We start from the raw sequence: 23,598 nt of genomic DNA, 5'->3' as shown, positions 1-23,598 counted from the left end.
AGTAACAGGTGTCATGTGTGGTAAGAGTAAACCCAGGTTCAGTCTAGGTGAGCCACTGTCCAGTCTGCCATTACTGCTTGTCTGCTCGTTTTGCACCATCAGCCCGTCGATTTAACAAACACAAGACACCAGTAGGGGGCGACAATGCCCAACGAAGAAGACGCATACTAGCAACATCAACAAAGAGCGAGAAAAAAGTCCTAACTCTATGTCAGGCAAAGCAAAGAAGACAGTGTTTAAAATACATCCCTTCTTTATTTCAAGAGTAAAAACATCATACAGAAAATGCAATATTTTAGAAATGTAATCTACAAAGTTGATGAAGTGAATTTCCTTTTGTCCTTCGTACCTACCCACAACACTTCAGTTTGAAAACATTTATTAATAGTAATAATAATAGTAGTAGTAGTAGTAGTAGTAGTAGTGAGAGAGGAATTTAAAAAAACAGCTTAAATAATAACAGGTAACTGTAACTGCAGTCAATAAATGTCCAGTCCTCCAGACAACATAATGAGAAAATATGAAAATGAGCAGCTAAAAATCCCTCTATGATTATAGTACACTCTCTAAAACCCGCTCAGATGTAAACTTAAACGAAGTGAACTTTGAGGCATCTCTACCACTAATCCTCTGCAGCCACTACATGGCTTATATAATGAAACTATAAAGAAGAACTGTGCATGTTAGTGTGTGTGTGTTTTGTGTGTACGCGAGTTGTTTTTTACAGTTTTGGAGTGCATGAACAAAGTCTAGTGAGGTGTATTCTGTCTGTGTTTGTGTGTAGGTGTAGGACTTTACGATTCAGAAGTTCATTATTAGAGTAGAAAAATGTAAAAGTTTCACTAAACTGATCCTTGCAACAGGTGAAAATTTAGATATTTCATGTTTTTGACAGATTACATTTACTGGTGTAATGTGGCCATAACAAGAGAGCTAATGTATCACCTCAAACCAACTGTATGTTGAAGTTATAAAAGCCAGGTATGGTCTATTTCTCTATAGACACCCATATTTACATATGTACATTAATTTACATGTTCTACTCTACAAAAATGAGATTCAACTACAAGTCTGCGTTTTCACACCAGGACCCGAACCACAGCTATGACTGTCATTGGGCTGCAGTGTCATTGAAAATGCAACAATAATATTGAATTTTTGAACATATTTTCTTTGTAATACTTCTCATAGTGCTACTGTAGTCTTTAATCAAGTACCATATAACCCAAATTCATACAGGTTTTCATTTGCTAAGTCTGTTGGAAGCGAAAACCTTTATACAGCTGGTTCATAGTTTACTTGGTTTCAGACAAGTTGGCTTGGTGTTTCCTTCTTTTCTAACACACAAACTTACTGCATGAGTTTGTCGTGTTCTCAAGGTTGTTTGTGTTTCATTTCTTTCTTACAGTGTCATATTTTTAGCATGGAAGCACAAATACTGGGTTTGAAGTGCATTTGTTTTCCATTCAAATCTCCTGTCTTCTCGTGTTCCCCCTGTCATCTTTCAGTCTACAGTCAGTAATAGATAATTGTTCACAGGCTACAAAAGAAGTCTTCCCACTGTCCCTGTGTATATTAACAAGGTTTTCAACACCGTTTCTCTCTGGATTTGAACAGTGAATCCGCTGGAGTTGTGCCCTAATGATGTTTCTCAACTCTTAAGTACAACATTTTGTAACGCAACAATAAATACAGTTAAGTTCTTCCTATTGCTTAGTTATATACAAATTCGTTTAGCAGGAAGTGGCCCTGTTTCCTGATGTCAGTGGTGTACAAACACTCTCCCTGAAGCTGTCAGCGGATGATGAGGTCATCTTCATTGAGGTAGCATCATCGTACAGCATCAGTGTCTCTTCATCTAAAAGAGGAAGTCGTAAGAGATTTTAAGATTGTTATTATCTCACGACATTTCTCGTCACAGAGATATCTCTCTTCATTCTGGCTGATTATGAGGCATAACTTTCCACATGCTACAGAAAAAAGCATGGTAAAAGTACAGTTTTCACAATACACTAGATAATTTTGCAGTAATGCTGGCTCAGCTCTGACTCAGTTAAGACTAGACACTCATGAGCACTCAGAAAATCTTCAGCCTGTCAATCTACTTTTTTACATTATTCAGTGCTAGCCAGAAAAATGCAATAAAAAAATCCATGTAGAGTGAGGAAAAAATAGGGAGGAATGGAAAAGAGAAAATGATAGCTGAGGGAAGAGAGTTATTTTATCTATGTTTTTGGAGATTGTACCTCCTCATGCCAAAGGATGAAGAGGAGAAATGTTTCCCACCAAACAGCGAGTTCCTCTGCTCCTGGGATGGTGTCTTGGTTTCCACGGAGACGGGCTTCTGCTCAGGAATCTGAGCAACTTGAAATCTGTGAATTGTGCGAAAGCCATAATCGGTCTCACTCCCAGATAAAATGGCAATCATAATCATGTGAGTGCACGATACAAATTGCACGGATAAGGAGATGGCAGCTGTCAGAGAGTTTAATTACTCTGATTCTGATGTTTTGCTGCAGAGCTTTTCTTTGCAGCATCAAAAAACTGCAATCAGTAGACTGTGGTTAACTGATAAAACAGGATTATATGGCAAATATGATATTTTAATTTAACTTATTAAAGTTGATCTTATTCAAGTATCTTGTTAAGTAGTTAAGAAGATGATGATTAAAAATCATTATTACAGCGTTGGTTTCTTTTGTCTTGAACAAGACACCATATTTTATTAGCTCATATGCTTTGTGCGTAAAGTCCTTAATTTCAGTTTTAATATTTCTGATAGAAAGAATTTTGCCCCATTTATTTCACAGTACCTTAGATGAAATTGTGAAAAAGTAATTATGCTTTTTTATTCCACGTGTCAGTTGTGTGTTGAGTATAAAACAACTCTCACCTCCCCACTGACAACACTGTCAGCTCTCCCTCCTTGTTCTCCTTCACTTCATTCCCGTCTACTTTTTCCTTTACAGTATTTGGCACGACAGCTTGTGAATGGTGGGTGTCGACACACACTCCCCCCAGCAGGGGGCTCTTCTGCTGGTCGGTGGATGTGTCCAGGGAAGCCAGGATGAGGGATTGGGGGGGCTTCAGGGGATCTTTCAGGGAATCCAGAGGAGGTATGAGAACTGGGGGCCACTTTCTCTGTGCACAGCGGGTGCAGCGGTAGCCATGCTTGGGGGCCAGACCTGAGAGGCCAGAGATGGTATGAAGGTGGGACTGATGGGGGCAGAGCCTGGGAAGGGAGCGGAAGGGTGACAGGGGAGACAGCATTGGGAACCTGGTAGGAAGAGCAGTCGAGAAACAACTGTGGGTTACTCGCTCACTCTACACCAAGACAAATGGTCAGTTTCCCTATAAATTCCAATTCCGTGACAGGATACTGATCCTAGCAGACACATTGGGGCCTTTTATTTACTAACTTCACTGAAATATCTAGTAAGTCCCCCATGGAGATAACTGAAAGTTGGGTTGCAATGCAGTTCATTTATTTATTTATCTTTTGCTGAACTCATGTGCAAATGGAAATTAAACTGAAAACTATACTGAAAAGTACTATGTCTCTCTCAGCGTTAAGCTCAGTGCAGGTTCAGCTCTTCAGTTTCTGAATTTTCATTTCCATTGTTCTTTTGTGTGTAGAAAAACAGAGCAAAAGAGGTGAATACAGCTGTGCATTCTAGCGTGCAGGTGACCTTTAGGGACCCCACATAACGTCTGCAAATCCTCCCATCACACAGTCACACACACACACAGGTTTCCAGAATTGTGTACTTGTGTACTTGTAATTGTGTGGATGGGAGAATGTTCTGTTTCAGCAGCCCATTGAGCAGCAGCACACTGCCAGAGGCCCCTGAGACCTCTCACTATTGTACATGCGGCTCACCCGCTGCATCGTATCTAGTTACCATCATACGATATTGACAGACAAGACGAGCTTTAATGACGCCATGGGGGGAAGCTGGGTCAGCGCAGCAAACAGTCTTCAGGGCACCGTGGTGGACTGTGGTATAAAGCTGGATGTTACTGGGCTTGTCAGATTAACTACTGACTACTAGAGCAAATCTAATGACAGCGACTTACAACCCATGTTCCAACCGCAACTGCACTTGTTCATGCAAAATTTGTGACATCAAACTATGTGACAGCCGATGAGATTAGTGACAGAGTGTTAAAGCCCCATGACTCAATAAACAACTGTGTGAGATATTGACTTCAGACGTGTGCGAGTGAGTCAGGTCAAAGGCCTGATGTGTGCTTCTTGGACTTGACTTTTGAACACATTTCTCTCTTTATAAAAGCTGAAAAATGCTGCATTACTTACTTATCTTGTTATTCTATACACAAACTTTATACAATGTTGTTTGGCATGAAGGTATACATGAATTCTTTGTCATGGTGTTTTATACTGTATAAAGTATATCTAGTGGGACTTTAGTAAGGTCAGGGTGAGGGCCTAAAGTTTTCACTTCTATTCCTCTCCTGCAAAATTTCTGTGACTTCATGCAGCACAAGCAGCATGATTGAGGGAAAGTTTGTGATAATTTCTGTGTGTGTGTGCTTCTGTGTGTGTTTGTATCATACTTGATTGAGGAGCCTTTGCTTATGGACATCTGTTTGCTCTCATACTCCAGCAGCAGTTCTTCCAGCGCAGCTGCATTTTCTGAAAAACACACATACACACACAAATACACAAGCACGCTATCAGTGTTTGATGATTGATCTTGTTCTTGTCAATGAAATAAATTCCTGTCCAATTTTTTTTTTTAGACTGTGCTGGAAGTTTATGGATAACATTCATGTTTGGGTTAACTGCTGACTGAATGGGTAATGTTAATTTCTCTGGGAATAGTCAATAAAGGATTTAGTGTTTGTTTTATGTAGTTATGTGACAAATCGTGTTTTCCTCTCACTTTTCCCATGATGGATGTGCGTACTGATGCATATCCCTTACTTTGCATATAAACATAGAGTTGAACACATTTGTTACTGTTGAATATTGTACCGTATGGTTGTGCTAATGGCCGGCCAAAGATCTTTAAGTTCTATCTTTTGTTTTACAATCTAGAAATGCAACTTCAAACTTTGCACTTTTGCACCTTTTTTCTCAGTTTCTAATATCAACTATCCATCTGATATGGAAAGAAAAACAGCTGCTGAGTAGGCAGCAACAGAGACACATCTTTGTCTTTGTGTGTGACGTACTGTGGCGACACTGCGGGCTTGTGTTCCCCTCTAAACCCACAAGGGATGAAATGACCCCAACCACAGCCTCATCAGTGACATCAATGCTGGTATGTACTGGACACGTACCTTTCTTTTCAGTGATGAGGCGCACCAGGACGCTGATGGTGTCTTCGTTCAGGTCATCAGATATGTAGGGGCAACTGTTACCTAGAGCGAGCAGACAAGATGGCACAGAAAAAACTTGAAATCATGCAGATTGATTGGTATTTTAGGCTTTGGGATGAGTGGTCATCCAAAGCAGTCAGTTTTGTCAGTTTTAGCCTGGTGTACCTAAAAAAAACTGATCATATATGCAGATAAACTCTTTATCTAGAGGCAGGTTTGCTTGAGATAACTTTTTTCCATCAACTCCACACCATATTGTCCAAAGGAGAGTGAATGAGACACTTTGTCAAACTAGCAGGGACATTGTGCCTCGGTACATGGTGGGACTGAAGGGATGGATGTGGATGACTGAACAGCAAAGAATAGATATGCCTCCGTGGTAACACCCCCAACCATCCCATAATAGCTTAGCACAGAGAGGCTGCTGAGAGGAGAGCAATGAGAACGTGGGGGATCCAGAATAGCTCAGTCAGCAATCACACACCATTCAGCGGATATACATAAAGCCATGTGTGTGTGTGTGTGTGTGTCTGTTTTAATGTACCAGACCTCAGTGCCAGGTGACAAGGCCCACTTGTGAATTAAAAAGCTAAAAACAGTATACATTGTATTTATGCCTGTGTGTGTGTGTGTGTGTGTGTGTTTGTGTATTTTTGTCTTTTCCCGCATTAGCAGTGTTAGACTGAACACAATGGCCTCCGTCTCCACAGGGGCTGTTGCTATGTGAAGATAACGGTATCCATTTCAGAGTATGGCTGTCAATCTATCCATTTATTCACTCAGCAAAGTCAGACAGCTGTCTTCAAACTTCTTGTTTTCTGAGTTTCTCTTTTCCATTTGATGTTTGACTTGACAATTACACAGGAAAAAAATCTGATCATGTCAACATCCCAAAGTCTACTGCAGCCCCATGACCTTGTGCCGGCACAGGCTGAACTTCACGAGTTGCAGATTTGACTCTTGCTCATGATTTTTTTTTTCTCTTATCGACCTTGGGTTTGCCCTCTCTGTTTCCCTGCCATCAGCTCTCCATTGAGTCAAACCTTTCTAAGCTCTGCATAGTCAGAGTACCTCAGCCAATTCTCATTTTATCCCTGCCGAGCTAAGCCTGGCTGTAATTCACTCCCGTGGGTTTTCCCTTGGACTGGACATAACAAGAAAAGTGCTGGAGTAGGACGTTTGCCTCTCAACTTTGCTCAGTCAGGACTACAGCAGACAGACGGACGAGGATTGTTACGTAAGAATACCAGGGAAAAAGGGTTAGGGGGTGCCTCCAAGGGAGCACTCGACTCTTCCACCTGCAGATGATAACTCCATCTGACACACAGCCAATGCTTCTGGTTCTTGTCCTCTATCTGTTTTAGTCACCAAGACACACTTGTGTACTTATCTATGCGCCAATGCATCATGTATTTGAAGCTGTGCAGCAGGAGAAAAAGAGTGGAGCTGATACGGGGTCCTAAAATCAGACCACTTAACATAACCTAGCAACACTATATTTTGCACGTCAATATAACACAAAAATGATTTGTGCCTTCGGAAGTGATCAAAAATATACAATGTGCTGTGTCTAAAAACTTAACAAATATAATCCAGTTCACTTTTTAAATCAGCTCAACTCAGTCTATGACAGAGGAAAAAATCAGTGGGGAACAGGGAATAATTCAGAGAGGTCTAAAGAAGAGGAACATGGAGAGAGAAACAGGAGACCTAAAGCATGAGGACCTGATTGAATTATTGATCTGGCTGGGAAAGGAGAGATGGATGGATAGGGTCATGTTTGGATGAGAAAGAGTAGAGGTGTTTGAGAGCCAAGAAAATGGATGAATAGAGAGTAGAAAGATGGATAAAGAGAGCTGCAGGGGGGTGGGAGTTCATAGAGTTCCCCTTTCGGTGCAGGGATATCTTAAATTTCACAACAGAGCGATTGGAGAGGAGGAGACCAAGGCAACACTGAAAACAAAATGCAGAGATCATTGACCCTGGATGCTAATGTCTAAAATCCTCCTTCAATTCTTCATACACACATCTTTAAGATAGCATCACCAAAACTGTTGGGGCTTTAACCAGATTTGTCGGTTCTGGATCACCCTGACCTCACATAATCCACTACACAGGCTTAAGCCCATATGCTGTGAGGGCTTGGTGCCACAGAAGTGAAAGCTTGTTTCTTTGGCTTATGGAGGTGGAGGCAGAAATGACATAAATGACTTTGGTGGCTGACCATGGGACACCGCTGCCAGAGATTTGGATCTGTTGAGGTGGCAGCTGGGCTGTGATGCTCACAATTGCCTTATAACGTGTACGGCTAACCGGCTGTCGCACAGCTTTCCTCTGAGCCTCACAACATCAGGTGCTTCAAGGAAAAGCCAGCTTAGCCTTCGAATCCGCTTAAGTTTATGCATCAAATGACGAATTGCTAATCATGTTTGCTGTCTGCTGCATTTGAGTGAAACCTATACAGACCCTCAAAAAAACAACTACAGAGCTAATATCTGGTGAGAGCAGTGTGTAACTGTAACTGGGTCCTAAAGTACACTGTTAAAAAACTAAACTGAGTGATGCTACATTAGATAACAAACCCCATGTGACTTGAGAGTTTTACATGCTACAAAGCCTGAGAAACAGACCAGTACAGTTACATCAAATACAATAGAGGCATAAAGGAAATATGAGCGTACTTCTTAAATTGTGCACACATTGTACTGTGCAGAAAGAGACACAATCTTTTCAGTTCAGACCAGGTGCCACAAAGGAGTTCCTACTTTTGAGCAATAATTTCTAGACTGAAGGAAAAAGAAAAATGGGTTCCATTTGGGCCAAAGTAAAAAAAAATACAAAAAAAAAAAAACTGCTCAGGTCAACGAAGAGGTCTCCAGAACAATACAAATGTACGCCGTTACAAAAGACAAGAATAAAGAGCACTCATATTACTCCTGACTGTACAAACCACATAGAACGGGTGTGGTAACACAACACTACTTTTATTGCCTGATTTCTCTGAGTCTGTCTGTTTTCTCTTTTTTGCTAAACTCTAGTTTTACTTATATTGTTATCTGATATTTCCATTAATATCAGCCTTGTCCACATCTCTCTGTTCCTCTCCCTTGCACTCTGTCATTATCCTTTTTTCTGTGTTTACTCAAGACAGTTTTGCTCTGATGTTATTGGGGCGAGCACATCGATAGCAATGCTTTTACTCCTTTTCAGGAAAATTACAAGAATAACAGTCCCTGCTTAGCCCAACACAGTATGTGTGACACGTAGTGACCCCTGCGAGGTCAAAGTTCAAGAGATAAAAAGCCATCCATGTGGGATTGTGCGCAGCCACATCACAGATATACATGCACTGTGGCTGCACACAAAGACATTATCCTGTGGCTTTGTACTGACTCTTTTTAACACTTGACCACATTGTGTGCAAGCTCGAGTGCCAATCTGGAAATTTTTTTGGCGAGCGTGTGACAATAGCCCAAAGATAAAATGCCTATTCCACAGATCACTTTTCTTTTCCTCTCACTTCAACATTTTTTTTCTCTCCTTTGATTTTTTTTTTTCTTTATTTCCTTTTCTGTGGTTCTTACAAGCTAATCTTTCTCACCTTCTTTCTGGGGTGTAGCAGCCTCTTCGTCCATTCCCTCCTTCTCAGCAGTGCAGTTGTATCCCTTCTTCTTCAGGATGTTGCAGATGAGGATACCCAGCAGGCCCATTACACAGAAGATGGGCACCAAAGCAAAAACTGCATACTCTGCTGTCTTTTCCTCAGCACTGCGGACCACGGTGCCGTTAATAGGTCCTCCAGCTCCAGCGGAGGGACCTTTACCCACCGTACGAACTGTTCGGACGTGGGAGGTGGCTGAGAAAGGAAGATGACAAAGGTGACAAAACTGTAAAATGAATAATGGATTTGTGGCACACACACAGAAGAAACACTTTTTAAGAAAGTGTCAAAAGCATGCCTACTTTTAATGCAGGGTCTCTGGGTGGAAATTTCCCCTGTGGCAGCAGAATGAAATCTGCAAATGGAAAGATCAAGAAGACAAAACAGAATAATTAGACAATAAAGGAGAGGAAAATTAGAAGGGCTTTTTTCTCTTTATCATGAACGAATGAATCAGTGGTTCTAGTCTGTAGCATGTCATGTTTACTGGTGCTCGGTGTTTCTTGTCCCCCCCCCACCTTCCAAAAAAGAGAAAAAGAAAGGACTCTATTTAGAACAAAAAAAAAAAATTATTAACCCTAACCCTAACCCTACTTTCTGGAATAAATTCCTTCGAATGTTAGACCTTGTGAAAATCAACTGTTGGTGGACTACCAAGCAGGTAGGTCACCAAATTGACATACTGCCAGTCCTTACCCGGGCAGACAGTCTCCACAGATGGTATTTAAGCTCGTAGTGCCAGGGGTTGCCACCCTTCGGCTGAGGCTTTCGCAGGAGGTGTGAGGACGGCAAAGCTCGGAGTCAAGTGTATCTGAAAAGGTTCCAGTCAGGCACACTTGGCATCGCACTTCCTCTGTTGGACTTTGGACCTGTCCACAATCCTGGAAAGACAGAAATCAACTCGAGCTAAAGAGGCTGCAAAAGTATCAAACGAAGTATCCACTTTGGCATTGCTGAAAGGTTTGAATCAAAAACTTAAATTGTGGTTCTAAAGAACAAGCAGAGTTTAATTTTACTCTAAGTCGGTACAACATAGACATAGTGATGAGTGGAATTACAACAATAAATTACTCACATTATTCACATAAACATCGAGTCTTGAACACACACTAATGGCTGGTGGTTTTGGTGTACGAGTAAGTGCATGTTATCTACTACAACTTCAAAAATACAACGCGCGACAGATGTACGCGATAGCCTGCGATAATACACCTTGACAGGACTTCCCCATGGGAAATAAAACAATGATGTAAATGTCTCACATAATAAAACACTGATTTATAGAACATGGCGTAAAAGTCTGTAACAAAATACTGAGAAAGAACACAAACGCACAGAGAGTGGAGTAGCAGAGACACAATGGACTAAAAACTTCAAACTTCAACTCAGTTTTATTTGACTGAACAAACTCACCTTGGAAGGCTCCTTGCCTGCAGGGCACTGCAGACACAGACACCCTTCCCCCCACCGACACTGCGCCGCTGCAGTCCCACCACAGCCAAACACCTGGAATACACATATAAACATACAAGCTCATGAGGCGGTGGTTTGCATAAAACTGGGCGCACACATTGTATCATCATCATATTGTGCATGTCAGCAGGCCTGTAAGAAATCAAAGTCAATCTAACACATTTTTACAAGTGGATAAACACAACGCATGCACATATTTACCGTGAGAAGGACGAGAGCTGAGCAGCAAAGGTGGTTCCTCATCTTCTTCAATGTATTCTTCTATGTACATATGATCTGCAGCAGAGAGAAGACAGGAACATCAGAAAACTGCACAGAACACGAGTGTGCAATAAACACTGAGGTTCAAGGCTGTCACTTACGTAACAAGTAACATCATGTGCCACCCTTCTCATTTTGTCACACATGAATACAGTGAGTATGCACATTCACCCAAAACCACACATGGTCACATGGCAACAAAAAAATTGGGGGAAAAAAAAACAAACAAAAAAAACATCTGAGTCACTTTTTGCGACTAAACCTGGGCGCAGTGGTCCTTGTCACAGGGAGGTAAGGAGCAGTTGTCAATGTTGTAAATAGCATTTAACACCAGTCAGCATCTTTTTAGAGATGGGTCTGAATGGACCGAGGCTTGTCTATGGCTATTTTTGGCCAATATGTACTCACATGCACATTTAAAGCAATTATTATGCTACAACACATTCATTTACTGACGTGCTGACATTCTCAACACTTGGCGCTAGCTTCTCCTGGTGAGTCACAAAAAAAGTTGTTTTGTGGACGGATGTAAGCAAAACTAAGTATGGGATATGATACGATAGAGACCATATGAAAAATTAGGAAGTATTTGAGTTGACAGTGATGGGTCAATAGTTTAAAGTTGTGAACCAACAACTACCTTACTGTGATGCAGTGAAACAAACAAATGCTGTCATGTCTAAAGTTAAGTATTGGCAGTTGGAAAATATTTGATGGCTTATCTAAAAACAGCCAAACTCCATGCAGAAAGTTTGTTGTGCATAGTTTGCTGGTTGTTGTACTCCAAACTGTGGCCACAATAACAAAGATTCTGAATTCACATAGGATGAGACAAATTGTGGAAGAAGCTTTGCTTGGAAAATCATTAGCACGTCAAGTCGTGGACCACCTCAGGATTAAAGGTAAAAAGCCACTGACCAAAGTAACATGTTACCTTTGACCATGCACTCAAACACACAGTTTCAAACTGTTATCAAGTAAATCTAAATCTAAATCTAAATCTAATCCCCCCCAAACCCCTTTCATTCTCTTGCTAAGAGGTACTTGGGATATGTCAAACCAAAGAAAAGAAGCGAAAGAGTCACAGGAGCGTTCAGTTGGAGCAGCCAAAAAGAAGAAAGTATAGAAGTAAAGACAGAGTTGGGGTAAGATGGGGCAAAAGATGGTAAGAGAAAGAGAAAGTGTGAGGCAGAATAAGAAATTAGGTAGATAGGAGAAAGACAGAGCAGCATACTTACCCCAGACTTGCAGCTGAATGACACAGTTGCCTTGGCAACTCAACGAGGATGCTGTGTATACTGCTAAATGCTGAGTCAGGACCACAGTCAAACTATATCGGCTACTATAAGTTTCCTACACCTGCTACAAAACAACACAAACACCAGATCACTGTTGACAAACAGCTCAGAGATGACTCCTGAATGTTACAGCAAAATAATTAAACTGCTTGAACTTGAAATAGAATCTCGCTTTTGACAAAGATCGACAAGTTAACACTAAAATACAACTAGAAAAGTTACCCAGAAGTGACAAAAATCAGGCTGTGGAGCTGAATGGGGAGTTCAGCGTACCTGCCTGTGCCTTATACTGTCAGTGTGACCACAGGCACACCCCTGATGTCCTAAGGACATGCCCCTTCCATCACAGCTAAAACAGTGAGTGTGTGTGCATGTGTGTTTGTGTATTGTGTTGTGTATGTGCGTGAGGGTGAGGCTGCTTTACTGCAACACTTCACCTTTGACCACACAGCAAAACATAATATTTTAAACATTAGTTACCGAGCAAATCTACCCTTCTTTCCTCAAGCCCATTTATTCTCTCACTATGTGCGGTCAGGTAAGACAGACGCACACACACACACACACACACACACACACACACACGCGATAGTGTGTTTGTGCAAAGTGTTGTGATGGCCTTTACAATACAATTTATATAGTAATATCATTTACTAATAGTAATATACTTTATATTATTTCTAAAGTTTATTTATGCAGGTGACACACAGACATACACATGTATGTACGCCCACACGTTCGAATTACGGTCCCATCCAGCCAACAAGTGGTGCCTTGTACAAAAATGAAAATAAAAAATATAACCAGTTTATGATTTTGGTCCTGCAAGGCCTTCATGCCAATAACAGGCTTCTGAGGCATAATTTCAGGGAGGAAGTGAAAGATAAAGTGAGGATAGAAAAACCACTGGTTTGAAAAAATAACACAAGTCTGAACACAAGTCTGAAGTCTGATCAAGCTACGGAGGAGGAAAAAAAAAAAAAAAAATCGAGAGCGAGGGGGAGAGATGGAAAGATGACAAAGTGGGAGAGATGGCAAAAACGTCAGCCTGATAGCAGACATATATAGAAGTATTTGTTAAAATGTCATACAGACCAGAGCAAGAGGCTAATTACAAGTCACACATGCACACATATATATGCACTTAAACACACATGCAGACATACCCAGTCGCGCACACAACACACGATCACACACAGCTGAAAACAAGGGGGGGAAGAAAAATCAATAAAACGACAATTATAGAGAGAGCTAAACAAAAATGGGACCTACAATTAAGTACCACTTTTTTTGGAAAGTGTCAAGTAACAAATTGGACGGGGCTAGAGCGGATGAGGAATTTCTTTGCTTTCCGCAGAGGACCTCGCTTGACCTCCAGAAAATGCAGTCACTGAAACAACTGTACTTTTAAGTCCAACAGAGCAACAGCAAGGTGGAACGATTGTATGAGGTGATAAATGCATAGGATCCGAAATCATGGTAACAGAGCAGCACAGTGTTGGTGGTTGGTTGGATTAAAGGAGTCACTTGAAAATGTTTCTAATCCTACATAGCCAAGGCTAGCAGTGCCAGCATTTTCACTCAGTAATCCATGAGCTTGAGTTACTGAGTTACTGGATATGATGCTCTACTTCTTCAAGGCATAGTAAACGCAACAGTTAGTATCAAAACACGCCAATACAGTTCAATCTGATTTTGCATGCTATCTTCACTCAGGAAAAAGATGTTATAAAGATAAAAACAAAAGAGCGCTGGTGTCCATCACTCCAGACAGGCAATTTACATAATCTCCTCTAGACTAGTAAAATCAACTGTTAATGCTAAACTTGGATTACAACTTGCAACATGATATAATCTTGTCAGTTATTTGACCTCCTGGCTATCCACAGGCAAATGAAAATGTAAGTGTATGCAGCAGCAACACAGGCAGTGAAAATGTTCTTCAAATACAAAATGCATGAGAGACCCTGTGCAAAAAGGATGTTTACGCTCTAACCACGTTTAAGAAGCCAGTCCTTTACAGCCAGGCAGTCCAGGCTATCCCTGCATTCACACTTAAACCCACTTAGTAGTGGCACAACGGATCACGGTTGATCCGTGATCCGTACAGATTGACCCCCACCCCCGATTCAGAACATGTTTTCAGCGGATTGGCTGCATTTTACTCTGAAACGCGATGATTGGTTGAGTAAGAAAAAAAGCCAGTTGTATGTTAATGTGAGCAGGTCATGTCAAACTTACAAGTGCAGTGTGACAGGATGACAAGCGTAGGAGCAGAAGAGCTGGAGAGCCAACCCGTGTCATTTAAAACAGCTGTATAGGAGCACTTTGACTTCCCTATCTTCTACAGTAACAATGGAAGAAGGTCAGCAGACAAAACTGCCATGGTGTGTTGGCACTGTGGTGCAAGAAAGTCATTCAAGTATGGCCACCCACATGAAGCGACAACACCCGAGCCTGTGACGACCACAGAAAGAAAGGCAACACAGCAAATTCTCATCACTGTTGCACTTATGCAGCCCTTTCCTGCAGGATCAGACTGGGCTAAGAATATTATTAAATCCATTTGAGTATTCATACTCTCAATCCAGACAACCTCGTATTTTTGAAAAAGAATTTCAAGCTGTAAATTCAGGGCTGCCTTTCTGTCTTTCTTTCCTTTGCTTTACTTTTCCTTTTTGAGAAGGGGCATTGCGGCGGCATAGTGGTTAGCGCTGTTGCCCCATAACATGAAGGACGGCAGTTCATTTCCCGTGGGGCCTTTCTGTACGGGGTCTGCGTGGGTTTCCTCCAGGTACATGTTTAGGTTAACTGCTGGCTCAGAATTTTTCTCTAGGTGTGAGTGGTTGTCCGTCTCTGTCTCTGTACGTTGGCCCGGTGATGGACTGGCAACCTGTCCAGGGCATACTTTAATGCAAGTCTTCTTGAATTTGTTTTTATGCATTATAAGTATTTACTGTTTATTTTTATTCTATTTTAGTATTTTTAATATTTAAACACCGGATGGGTTAAGTTCTTTTTGATCTCTTCTTTTTTCTTTGGTTATCTGTCAATGTTTAAAGTATTCTGAAGCATTGTACAAAATAAAAAAGCATCTTATTACCTGTGCTGTTTTTTCCCCCTTTTTTGCTGATCTGAAAAATGATCTGAACCGTGACTCAAAACCTGTGAGTTTTGGTGATCTTGACAGAGGTGACCACCACATGAAGAACTTCCACTGGACATATGGACCCACGACTGCTTCTCAAATACCCCTCATCATCAATGGACTTCAATAGCTGCATTGTATGAAGCTCTTCCCCTGTTTCCACGGCTGTGAAGTGAACGTAAAGGAGAAACTCAGAAGAAGAGAACAACCTGAAGTTGAACTGGCTACATATGCGAGCTGTGCTGAAGAACCGTGTAACTTCTTCCTAGGGAACCTCTTTCAGTGGAGCTTTTCCACAAACCCAGTCACTGAAAGGTTTTTGTCTGCCTGACGAAACTGTTATGTCTCTTTTCTTTTAGCTCATGGACGTTTCCCTTTCTGTCTCTAAATAGTTTTTTGATTGGTTTGATTGTTGACTGTTTCCATGAACCGGATCACTTCACGCATGCTGTGCTTGGGCTTGGAGGCTACAGTCAAATACATATGGGTTCAAGGAGGACAGAGGGAAAGAAAGAAAGAAAGGAAGAAGAAAGGAAGGGAAGATGAGAGTAGAGGATAAAGAACATAAACACCTATCCAAATACTCCCGCATACAACAACATTTTATGTGAATGGAGGAAAACAACACCATGTGATGCAAAATTAAAAGGGAGAGGAGCGTGACGACTTTTTCTAAACCATGTAAAACAGTAATTACCCAAAACCCTGGTTGGTGTTGTTTGACACATTAAAATAACAAGTTGCGACAACATCAGATGACCAGTCACATCTTCTGTGTTGTTCAAATGGGCCTAAAAATAGCAATAATAAAGAAGCAATGGCGAAGGCATGACAAAAACATGGACATTATTCTGTTCTGTGGTGGTTTTTGGGGTGAGGATTGGAGTCACAGCTCATGCATTTGAGTGCTTTTTCTGGCTCATTGATGTCATGCAGCAGCTTGAGCTGAGAAATCCTGTTGGATGAAGCTTTGAAGGAACCACAAAAGAGGAAACACAGGACTGAGTGGAACTCCACGCCGTTTTCAGGTTGAGGTGACTGAGAGGCAGAAGAGATCAACGGGGTCAAGGCGCTTATTGGCTTCCAGATAGTGAGTCGTGTTTGTCAAGCACAAAGATTCTGGTTAGTGATAAGACACCGTTTTATTTTAATGCCACAAATGTATTTTGGATGTACAGGCAGAAAAATACATGTAGTCATGCTTACATATTTTCCACTTTTAAGGTGGAAGACTTCAAACCACATTTGAGCCACCTGCTGACTCAGTGGCTGTATTGATGGGCTGCGACTTGAAAGAGGATTCTTGAATGAGCCTGTGCAATTGAAAACTTTGCTTTGTTTTTCTATCCAGGAAGAACAAAATGCAAAAATCAAAAGTGAATTTTTGCTTGGTAAACATTCAAACTCTTTGGCTTAGTTGACTGATCTATGTAAAAAAAATTTAAATAAAAGTAAAAAAATCCCAGAAGTTTGCATTGTGTTAGTTCTTGATTTTCCACTTCTCTCGCACCTCAAATAATCATATCCTGGCAGTGCAGGTAGCCAAGTGGTTAATGCATGTGCCACATATACCAGAGTCCCTGGTTCAACTCAAACCTGTACGAACAGAAAAATGACTCCGTACTGATGGTTCTACCGCCAATAACTTAGAATGCCTTTGTGATCACTAAAAACATACAGTAGTAAGAAACATATCTGAAATATTTTCTTTTGCAAGTTCAGTGGTTGTACTAGTTTTTGCAACTAGTTGATGAGCTGCTTCCATTAAATTACCAAATCTTTAGTGAAACCTCATAATCTTCTCTTATTTCCTCTTTACTTTAAAAAGGCTTGGTCTGACTATACCAGCTCAGGGTCACAGTTTTTTGCTTCTTTATTCCAAAAGCTGCACAGAACTAAACACCTTTGTCTTGTGTCCTAAAAGTATTTAACGATGACAGCCTACAGAGTCATCACCTTTTTGTACATATCATCAGTTTTCCTCTTCACTCTGTAGGTATAGTGATGCATCGTCAGCAAAAAACAGATAAGTTCAAAGGATTATTCTCTGCTCTTTTGGTTGAGAAATCCTTCTTAGTCTTCAGGCTCAATAAACCCTTTAGACATCCATTAGATTACCTCAGAAAGGCAATGTCACCAGACAGAACCATTTTTGAAACATTTTTTTTGATTTTTTAAAGAATTTGTCCCTGGACCTGAGATCTAAGAAGGTTAAAATTAAGCGTCCCCCTTCAGTGAGGACCGAGAAACGAAGCAACACCGAATGCTACTTTGGTGTCTCAAAGGTAGCTGATTAAAGTAACTTCTCTGTGTTTTTTTTTTTAAGCACTTGAAAAGAAGCCGGCATCCCCGTCCATTATGAGGTTGAGAGGCCTCACAAAAGAAGTCAACCGCCAAGTTCCCGTGTCGATAATGGCTACCTATTAAGCCAATTAGGTCACATAGTGTGTCCAGCTTTGGGAAACACCTCGTTGTGATGCACATGAGAATTATCTTCCGGCCGAAGGACTGAAATGAAATACAATAGAAAAGAACTGAGCCGGCAAGAAAAAGGTTTAAGTTAATTATACTCCATTGTCCATCAGACATTTCGTGGACTGACAGATAATGTGCACGTTTATGACAACGACGTGATCGGGACAACCATACCCTCTGTTTGACTTAATGGAGGTGCCCATTATCGGCAAATGAAAGGCTGATTTACGCCAACACTTTCTACGTTAAGGCTCAGACAATGTCTCATTATGGGGAGCATGTCTGATAACTGTGCAGGTGTCGCCTCGACACATGTCTGCGGATGCGTTTCTCTCACTGCCTCTTTACGTCTGTCATTCCTCCTGTAGGCCCTTGGGTTGACGTGATGCCGTTTTTTTTTTTTCCAGTGGAACTGTACACCAGCAGAAACTGTACGGGCCTCTCCTGTGTCTCTGCAGCGCAGTGTCCGTCAGGCCTTACTATGTTTGAACAAGAGACTTTGAGATGGCGGAGGGTCAGAGGAAGAACATGCAGTGAGGTTTTCGGTTTGCTGATAGCTCGGTGACACCACCAGAGCTACACCACTGAGCAAATGGAGATCCCACAATGCAGCTGAGCAACTCTGCACTGTCCTCATCGCCCAGATCCACCACAAATTCCATATGGAAAAAAAGAAAAGGAATCTCGTGAGAAATGTTTACTTTGCTTTTGTTGATGTGAAACAGATGCCATGGCTTATGGGGAGCCGTGAATTCAAATGTTTCACACACGATCGCCACTACACTCTTTGTCCCAACCAACTGTTCAGTTATGGAAGTGGCAACATGAGTTTTGTGAATGTAATCTGTAAAGATTTTTGTAAAGTTGCAATTTGAAAGCACCACTTTGCTTTTGCTCAATTTAGATTTTAATACCTCCCTCATTAAAAATATGCCTGGATTTAAAAAAGAAAAGAGGCAAGATGGTATTACTTTAACTCAGGCGGAATCACAGAAAAAAACTATTCTGGTCAAGAGAAACACTTAAAATAATCCAAGGTGTGCTTGGATAGCTAGCTAACCCAAATTCCTTGTTTTGATGAGGGAGATTATGAGTTTGGAGAGGAAAGAGTTGTTTTTCATGACATCACCACAATCATAATCAGTGGATGTAAATTGATTCCTTATGATCCAACACCTTTGATTATCATTCACAACCGGTACATACAAAGCAGGTCTATATTAAAGTCAGCAGCATGCCTGCACACTATAATCAAACTATTTTACAAATACAAACATGTAAAAACAAGCCTTTATATGTCATCTCTATTTGTTGAGCAAATACAGAGGATTTAGTTAATTACTGTTTTAGTGACAAAAAATTATTCTCTGGCTTCTTCGAAGTTAAGCTCAGCTTTTCACTGCCTGCCTGGGCAGATTTAATGGAATCATAATATCCATTTTTCCTCCTCCTTCCTTACATTAATGAGCATCTGCTGTAGGTCAGTGAGTCCAAAGCAGGCATCCCTGTTTTGGAGAAGTGGAGGCCAGAAAGAACAAACGTTGACCGTTTTAACCAGACAGCTGGGAATGTTAAATATGCTAAAGCACTCAATATGTTGTGATTGTACTGTAATCATCTGTACATGGATGTAAAAGAAGCTCTGTCTGGCTGCAGGTGAAAAAAATATGTGCAGATAAGCAAGAAACCATGATTTGCAACCCGGCAGTTTGCCCCCAACATGCGAACCAAACCACAGACACGCACAATGATATACACATATTTTTATGGATCTAAATATGCTGTGTTTTCAGTTGTATTCAATATCTCTATAAAAGTGCTGCTACAAATGAGAGGTTATTTTCCTGCTTTGTTGGCTACGTTGTCATTACTCAGCGGTTGTTTTGAAACGGGACATGTCTGTAGCACTTCGCATGAGGGATTGTGTGGATCCTCTCCAAAACATGACACACACACATACACACACTCACACGCAAACAACACACAACACACAACACACACACGCACAGTCACTCACTTGTGCCTCGTCACAAAGAGATGGAGCCGGACATGCTGGTTTGTGATTTGCTCTGGCAACCTAAAGCCAGTGACTGGTTACTGGCGAGTGCAGATAGCAGATTGCGGTTGCTTTCAGATTTCCTCCTCCAGAGTTGGCGTCTGGGGGCAGCAAATTTTTGCAGCCTTTTTCTCCTCTTTTTCTCAAAACGTATTTTTAAGAGGGTGTCATTAAACAGCATGCAGCAGGGATAGAGCTGGCCATATGGAGGAGACGGAGGGGAAAGGTCATGAACTCAGACTAAGCGGGGTGAGATTACAGCTGCCTGCTTTTCCCTTGACAGAAGCAAATCGTAGCGGAGCAACCATCAAGCTGCAAACCACATTTCAAATACAGCACACCAGCATAATGTAAGAGCAGCTGTGGAAAAATTCTCTTTGTTTTTCTTAAAAATAAAACTGCATTCAAAAATGAGGCTTTACTATAAACTACTTGTGTATTTTATGGTTGTGGCGGAGGGGTCAAGTTGGAACTAATTATTTTAACTGCTTCATACAATTTAAGGCAGTTGAATCAGTACAATGAGTGAATCACACTGATCACATGTTTAGAGGAAAACCCTTCCAAAGTCAGTCATATCTAAATTGAACTGAGTAAAAAGTAGAATATTTCTAACTGGCTATTTGAGTACAGAGTGGCATAAAATGGAGACACTCATGTCAAGCTGCAACAATTAATCTAGTATTTATTAAGAGCTCAGAAGAAAAATTAGCATCAACTATTATCGTTTTTTAAACAAAAACAGTAAAAGCTCAGGGGTGTGGTGGCATAGTGGGTAGAGCGTGTGTCCTTAGACAAGACGCTGCAAGTTCTGTGTCAGTAACACTGGTTCGGATCCAGGTGGTGTTATTTAGTGTCACTATTGAATAAAGGCAGAAATAAAGCTCTCTGAATCCAGCTTTTAAATTTGAAGACCGTCTTGTGTGTCTTGGTTATCTGACAGTTGATTCAGCAGCTTTACTGTAGGTTTTGGTCTGTTGATTTGAGTATTGCAGCTGAAATCCACCGTAAATTACACATTTTTACCCAATGAGAAATGGAGATACGTGTTAGTACAAGAAACTGCTCTTGAGTGTATGTACTTGGTTATTTTCTATTATTCTGGAAATGCTGAGTTACACAATCCATATTTTTTTGAATGAAAAGTAAACTGCTCCCAGGCAGTGAGTAATATATCCCAACTTTATGTACAGTAGCTTCAGCTCTGTTTTTTTTTTTTCCCTTCAACCAACAGCCTACACAGAAAACACAATTCCTGAGACAATAATAGCTAGGGATAAAACACGACAATGCAGCATCCATCCCTGTGTAAACTTCTGATACAAAAGAACTAAGACATCTGGGAAGTGACGCAGCATTTGAAAAGAATGAGCTCCACCAACAGAAATCCTCCGCAGCATGACTTGCAGTTTGCTGGCTTGCTGGTATGAGAGTGTAGCAGGAGCATAAGCAGATGAATAAAGAAGCAACACACTGATCTACAGTGGAAAGGATACAGAAGCAGGGAAATGGTGATCTGGATGCTGCTGGCAACCGAAACCTGCTTTACTATTGAAGAAACGACTTAGAATTAAGCCTGGGTGTCTAGTGCATTCATGTCTTAAGTGTATGTCAGTGTCAGGACAGCGTGTGTTTGCATGCTCGTGCCCCTGTAATTATCCCATCCTTTGCCAATTTGCATGTGACGAGTGCTGAGCCAGCTTGGATGGGGATCTGCGGTCAGTGCTGTGGGAATTTCTCTGGCACAGAGTTTCCTCGCTGGCATTGGGCACGAGGACGGAAGAGGTTTGGGCGGCATTCCCAGGTACTCCGGTTGAACGAATGGACATATGAAAGGATTGATGGGCTAATTAAAGCTGAATCAAGCCTTTGATTTCCACATATGCAGATGCTCCAGCAGAGCATGAAGCAGAGCATCAGTCGGTGTCAAGTTCCCCTCTTAATCATGTTATCAGCCAGAAGCTAAAACATGCGTATTTTTCTTCCTTCTGCACTCTATCATCCTCATCTTTGCCTTTTCTTTTCACTCTTTCAACCAAAACTTGAAATACAAACAGTAAACACTGGGTGGGGTGGGGTGTAAAATGGGGGTTCCATCTGCTGATGCTTCATGTGTGAGCCTTTCGCAGACAGTTACAGCAGAGCTGGTCTTTGTCTCCCTAAAGATGATAACTTGTCAGGTGATTCTGCAGTTAAAAATGAGTTAAAACCTGTTGGGAACCCCTGCCCCTCACCCCCCCCCCCAAAAAAAAGAAAGAAAAAAATCTCTAAAAAGGACTCACACATTATTACCCATTCACAAATTTGTGAGATCAGGCAAATTGACCTATGTAGTTATTCTCGCAAGACCTATATACTTTCGTGACTGTAATGATACCATTGTGCTGTTTGGAAAACATATCTTCCGGCTACAATCCAGTCCAACAGATGGCAGCTATAAACAGCTCTGTGCTTTCCAGGGAAGAAAGAATATATGTTCGCTCGCCAAAAAACAAACAAACAGAAACAGCTAATTCATTAAAAACGTGCCTTAGCCAAGCCAAAAGAAGCCTGAGGATATCGCTCCACATCTGCCCCCTCAGACTAGACACATATTTGGAGGCACGCATGTCAAGTTTTCAGTGAAAGAGTGAAAGTATTGACAAGAAACAGGAGGTTTGATGTATTTGGCCTATTTGAGGCTGTCTAAATTAACCATTGTCAGATATTGTAAATGGTTTGTAGTGTATACTTTCTGTTCACTGAGCTGTGACATAACCTCCTCAGCTTCATAAACTGTGTAGATGCGTCCCAATGAAGCAATGCATGGCCATCTTCCGGTGGAAGCGTGTGTGTGTGTGTGTGTGTGTGTGTGTGTGTGTGTGTGAGAGAGAGAGAGAGAGAGAGAGAGATAAGTCACTCTTATTGTTAACAGCGAACAGGAATGTGGACATGGACAATGGAAGCCCTCTACCAAAAATGACAGTCTCATCTTGTGGACGTGCTTGAGCGCATTACGCAGCAGTGCATCCTGTCGAAACCTCAGCAAGGATGTGATGGTTTGCAGTATTGCTCATCTGTGTTGCCTTCTACGCAGCATTGCTGGTGACTTGAACGGACTTAGTGCCATCTACATGATAAAAACACACAGCAGCCTTCACTTCATTAAAGAGAGAAGAGGAGGAGGAGGAGGAGGATCGCAGAACTATGAGGTCATCACGTAGCCACAGCAGTGCGTCAGGCATGTGCTCCATCTGCTCCATCTGCCATTAGACATCACACACAGATGCCCATAATAAAGCTATTCCGCTGAACCGAGCCACGGGTGTTTGTTTGTTCGTGGCAGAAAAAAAAAACAGCAGAACTGCACCAGTCTGTATTATTAAAGCAAAGTGCTGCAAAGTCTCTGCCGTGAAAATCAAATCGACAGCCACAAAGTCGCGCACAGACAGACAATGAACTCTGATTCATGGAAAGTCTTGAGCCGGAGAAGGGAAACCGAGCCGCCCATCTCATGTGCCAGAAACAAATGAAGCCGATGTGAAGGCGTTACAGCCGCCGGTGGGAGTCCGATGACGGCCAGAGAGCCGCACTGACTTCACCTCCATGCCGGCTCCAGCGGCCATTCACACAAGTTCAGAACAAGGCGGAGGAAAAGTTGGCAGACTTACCGGTTTGGTGAGTGGACGTGGTCGAAATCAGTGTTGAGAAACGAGCATCGTCCGCTGTAGTGGATCGTGTTGGTAAAATTAATAAAAAAACATAAAAAAACAACAACAACAAAAACAAACCTAAAAAAGAGAAAGAGAAACCCAAAACCAACAACAACGGAAACGCGTCAGGATAGTTGGAAACCACAGAGCCGGTTCAGGAGGTCCCCTCCTCTCTCAGGCTACACTGT

The 23,598-nt window shown here is 41.5% G+C and overlaps 1 protein-coding gene across 4 annotated transcripts; it reads right to left on the bottom strand.

The window, feature by feature from the left end:
* Positions 1-235: 235 nt before the first annotated feature.
* relt (RELT TNF receptor) lies at positions 236-23,598 on the bottom strand. 4 transcript variants are annotated; one of them, XM_029518425.1, is made up of 12 exons: positions 12,262-12,280; positions 11,980-12,103; positions 10,682-10,756; positions 10,421-10,513; positions 9,704-9,888; positions 9,310-9,362; positions 8,948-9,202; positions 5,308-5,388; positions 4,579-4,657; positions 2,894-3,277; positions 2,287-2,372; positions 236-1,858 (listed from the first exon to the last, which is right to left on the bottom strand). In XM_029518425.1, exons 3-12 carry the CDS (start codon positions 10,721-10,723, stop codon positions 1,734-1,736), a joined length of 1,383 nt encoding a protein of 460 aa, XP_029374285.1. In that variant the 5' UTR covers positions 10,724-10,756; positions 11,980-12,103; positions 12,262-12,280; the 3' UTR covers positions 236-1,733. The 4 variants fall into 4 exon arrangements, with proteins under 4 accessions (XP_029374285.1, XP_029374287.1, XP_029374288.1 ...); XM_029518427.1 differs by lacking the exons at positions 11,980-12,103; positions 12,262-12,280 and adding an exon at positions 23,369-23,598; XM_029518428.1 differs by lacking the exon at positions 12,262-12,280 and having other exon boundaries at positions 2,247-2,372; positions 11,980-12,253.

This window comes from Echeneis naucrates, chromosome 13 (assembly GCF_900963305.1).
Source record: "Echeneis naucrates chromosome 13, fEcheNa1.1, whole genome shotgun sequence".
Lineage (NCBI taxonomy): Eukaryota > Metazoa > Chordata > Actinopteri > Carangiformes > Echeneidae > Echeneis > Echeneis naucrates.
This window is presented reverse-complemented; position numbering and strand designations above follow the sequence as displayed.